The 4,231-nt window shown below is 44.2% G+C and overlaps 1 protein-coding gene across 1 annotated transcript; it reads left to right on the top strand.

Moving 5' to 3' along the window:
- The first annotated feature begins 323 nt into the window (after positions 1-323).
- Positions 324-1,300, top strand: LOC149332057 (amine sulfotransferase-like). The gene has a single exon (XM_089555679.1). It carries the CDS (start codon positions 339-341, stop codon positions 1,287-1,289), a length of 951 nt encoding a protein of 316 aa, XP_089411805.1. The 5' UTR covers positions 324-338; the 3' UTR covers positions 1,290-1,300.
- Positions 1,301-4,231: the final 2,931 nt, after the last annotated feature.

Below are 4,231 nucleotides of genomic sequence, written 5' to 3'. Positions count from 1 at the left end.
GCCGTGGTGGTGTTATGAGGACGGAGGCAACATTCAACGACGATCGGGTGCTTTGCGAGTTTTGTGCAAATTCAGGGAAGCTAGTGGTCAAACTAATCCGAAGCTGTTAACTTTGCAATTCATTATACACTGACTCCTTCAGTACCTAAAACTGATCATTCTAAATACCTTTACAAAGCACCTAAGTCCTGCGATCCATCTATAGATTTTGATAAGACGGTCTCAAACCTTCCTGACAGCTGGTGATGATATTTCCAATTTGTCTAGAGCAACAATCCTGGACATCTGCATTCACAAATCTTCTGCTCTGGTTCCAGAGACATAGAAGAAAGAAGATCATGGATCCAGAAGCTTACGTGAGCATCGAAGGCCTACCGTTCTTCAAGTGCTTTGATGAAAGCATCGTGCGCGATGCTATGAACTACGAACCACAAGACAATGACGTCATCATCGCCAGCTATCCAAAATCTGGTACAACATGGACACAGTATATTGTCTCCAGCATCTTCACCAGCGGGAATCCGGCCAAGACAACGCTAGACTTTATGTTGTCCTCGCCATTCATAGATCTTATGGGAGTTGACGCTGTTCGACAGATGCCCAGACCAGGAGCCTTCATATCTCATCTTCCTTTCGACAAGCGAAAGCACTCTACTCGGGCCAAGTACATCTACGTAGCCAGAAACCCTTATGACTGCTGCGTGTCCTATTACCATTTTATTAAGCACTTCACTCCTAAGGACTGGCAGGACGTGTCCTTCGAGAGATTTCTGAATCTCTTCTTGTCTGGTAAAGTGTTATACGGGGATTACTTCGATCATCTTCTCTCCTGGTACCCACACCGCAATGACCCTAACGTGCTGTTTTTGACCTACGAGAACCTGAAAAAAGACACGACCTACTGGGTTTTACAGATAGCTGATTTCCTGGGAGAGGAGTATGGGAGTGCTCTGAGGAAAAGCGAAGCTCTTCTGAACAAGGTACTGGACTCGTGCTCCTCTAAAAACATGAAGGCTGTCTTCACGGATCCGACGCATGTGTGGGTCCGGAAAGCGCTAGATTTGCCCCGGGAGAGGCGAATAAATTCTATGGAGGTGCACCGGCATAACCCGGCTTACAAGACGGAAATGCACCGCGCAAGCAGTTTTGTCCGTAAAGCTATTGTCGGAGATTGGAATAGCCATTTTTCGGCGGAACAAGTGAAGCATATGAAAGCTAGAATAGCGGAGAAGACCGCGGGGAACCCGGAAGTCATGGACGTCTGGAAAAGTCTCGGTCTTCCTATGTGAGGCTTCTATAAGTGTCGGTTATCTGTGTAACACATATAATGAAGGGAAATGAGAGCAATGATCTTTAAGAGGTTGCGAACAGCTTTTCTCCACTACATTGAGAAGACAGCAAGAAATTAAGAACGGAATAAAAGCAAAGAACTAGACGTACTTCACTTCTTTATTAAAATACTATGCCACTACAGGGAATGATTGATGGACTTTTTCATGTCGTTAAATAAATGCGTAAATACAATGCCATATTTTCTGTAGCCTATTTAACCATTGTGCTATGGCTCATAGCGGGGGAAAATGACGGTGCTTCCTTGCAGCTGTGAACAACGCATAGGAATTGATGCATTGCTACATGATAATTACATGCTCTTATTTAGCGCATTAGGGACCGTATAGGCAGACATTTTGCGGCGAGACATAACGTCATAAACAATTTTAGGCCCCAAACTTCGGTCATTCCTGACTGAGGAGGGTTAATATGCCAACCAGGAAGTCTGAAAAAAAAACTGTTACGTTTATATCAACGCTGCACCCATGCTCCGGAGAAACATAAGATTCGATCATTTTCTTGACATAGAGGATTGAGGTAAAGGAACAAAACGTTCTGTTTTGCAACTCAACACTTGGAAGGTAGTATGCAAATAATAAATGAAGAAAATAAAACACCTGGATGTATGCGCTTCTACGTACTAGAGACAATACCGCTACCCCGAACGAAGGAGTTAAGCTCTTTCTTTTCGTTAAATAAATGCGTTAATAAACTGCGATATTATCTGTAGCGTATCAACCTTTATGGTGTATGCTTGGAAGCTTGAACCACTTATAGGAATTGATGCATTTAACCCCGAGAACGACTAACTCCTATCTTACGTATCAGGAAGCATATCTGGAAATATTTTCTCCTGGACGCACCAGCATTTAAATCTTCAAGTCCCAGACTATGTTCCTTCCTGATTGGCGAGGGGTGATATGCAGACCAGGTATTCCGGCAAGAGCGGTAAGGTTTATATAAGTGCTACAGGCCAGAGCCCGGCGAAATACGCTCATTTGCGAAGCTAGCGAAGTGTCGAAATTATTTACGCAGTTACATATCTTTGAAAAATATTTGACATATATGGGTTACATGAACAATTTAATGAAACAATGAATAGGCAATGGTCAGCGCAATACGTATCCCCTGCTTGGATATTGCTTGACTTGGAAATCAGTTTCAAGAAACCACCACTCACTCTGCGATCCGAACGATTAAACTGAACACACGAGACGCGTTAGAACATTATACTATAATTTTGTTCACATTCCAGCTAATACACCAGCATGTGTGTTGCTCCAACTGCCTTCCAAACGGGATCTGGAAGACATACCGGTCATGAACTCACCTAGGCGGTGTAAAGGCTGATAAAAAGACCTTTATTGCAAAAACCACCATACCGCCAACGTCTTGTTGTAATAAACAAGTATATTTCTCTCTTGGTCTGGTTTTAAGTGCGGATCTGGGCACCGGGTTATAACCACTGCAGTCGGAATAAGAAGACTCTGCTTCAGTTGTCATCGTGCTGAACCACGTCGGAATTTGATTCACCCTTCTGGCACGTCTATGGAAATCTATCGAAAACGAGCTATATGCACTGGGACTGCACAAGGTGCAAGGCTGGAGAATTCATGCTGTCCCGAAAGTGAAAGTCGAGTCATCGGGCAAGCAATCTTTGCTGCGTTTTAAAAGCGATCGTTTCTCGATACTGCGTACAGAGTGTAATACAAAATATAAGCTCCCAGTTTTTTTTCTTCAAAATTTTTAATTAACTTGATTGCTTTTGAGAGGCTTCCATCAACGGAGCGCTGTGCTTAATATCCGCGACTGACGAAATACTTGCAACTAAAAGCAGGAGGAGACAACTCCTCCGCAGGGAGGCGTAGTGTGCGGCCGCCAACAGCGCTCTCAGTAAGCGAATACGCATTTTCGACCGAGCAGGTACAATCTTTGTCAAAAGTAACCATCCTGCACGGTTTACTTCTCAATCGTATAGTAAAGCTATTATGGCAGCCCTCAAGCTCTAAATCTCTGTATGGTAAAGAGAACCTGTTTCCTTACTTTCAAAGAAGTTTTTTGTCTTTAGAGAAGATGTGAGGGGTCTACTATACGAATGAGAAGCAAACCATACAGCCTGGTTACTTTTTACAAAGAGTGTACGTGACGACCGATCACCTCTTCCTTAGTCGACGTAAGTGTCTCCAGGCGAGGGAAGCCTGTTTCGTTCTTGCGAATGCACCTTTCTCCCTCTATTTTGACCACCGTAGCGTGTGAAGTCGTCAAATGGACCGAGAGCATATGTTTATGTTCAAGTCAACCGTGTGCATTTAAAAGGCTCCTTTACCGATTCGCCAATTTTCGCGACGCAAAAATAGAAATAGCTAATAGAAACAGAAGAAATAGAAATAGCAAGGTGTATGAACGCCGTCAGGAGAGAAAGGTACTTAATGAGGACACGGGACACGGTGGGGGGCACGTTGGACGCAGGTGGCAAAGGACCGGCTTAGTTGGAGAGACATGGGAGAGGCCTTTGCCCTGCAGTGGGTGTAGTCAGGCTGATGACGATGAAGAGATGAAATTACTGAAGGTCATTCGATATCGCAGAGGGTACGGATATGAAGAAGCAGGACAGGAAGGGACGTACAGTCGAGCCCGATTTGAAGGTTATCACATTTATTTCGGCTGAAACGAATTATGGAATATTTCCTGGCGTGACGGTGACTTAGTCCACAACAGACATGACAGTGCACGTTAGAGGAATCCTTCGGCTAGCTAAGCCCATGTATTTGCTGCAGCGTTCTTGCGATAATAAACTGTGTTAGAGCAGTTTAATCTGATTAGCTTAAGCCTGAAGTGGTCACCTTCAAATCGCACTCGACTGTACTCAATAGACTAGGGCTCCCATGCATTTGGTCTA

This window comes from Amblyomma mixtum, chromosome 8 (genome assembly GCF_055824585.1).
Source record: "Amblyomma mixtum isolate Tamu chromosome 8, ASM5582458v1, whole genome shotgun sequence".
Classification (NCBI taxonomy): domain Eukaryota; kingdom Metazoa; phylum Arthropoda; class Arachnida; order Ixodida; family Ixodidae; genus Amblyomma; species Amblyomma mixtum.
Note: the sequence above shows the minus strand (reverse complement) of the source record. Positions and strands in the feature narration are given on the sequence as shown.

Excerpts from the sequence above, each read along its gene's own strand:
- LOC149332057 (XM_089555679.1), top strand. The coding sequence starts at position 339 with ATGGATCCAGAAGCTTACGTGAGCATCGAAGGCCTACCGTTCTTCAAG.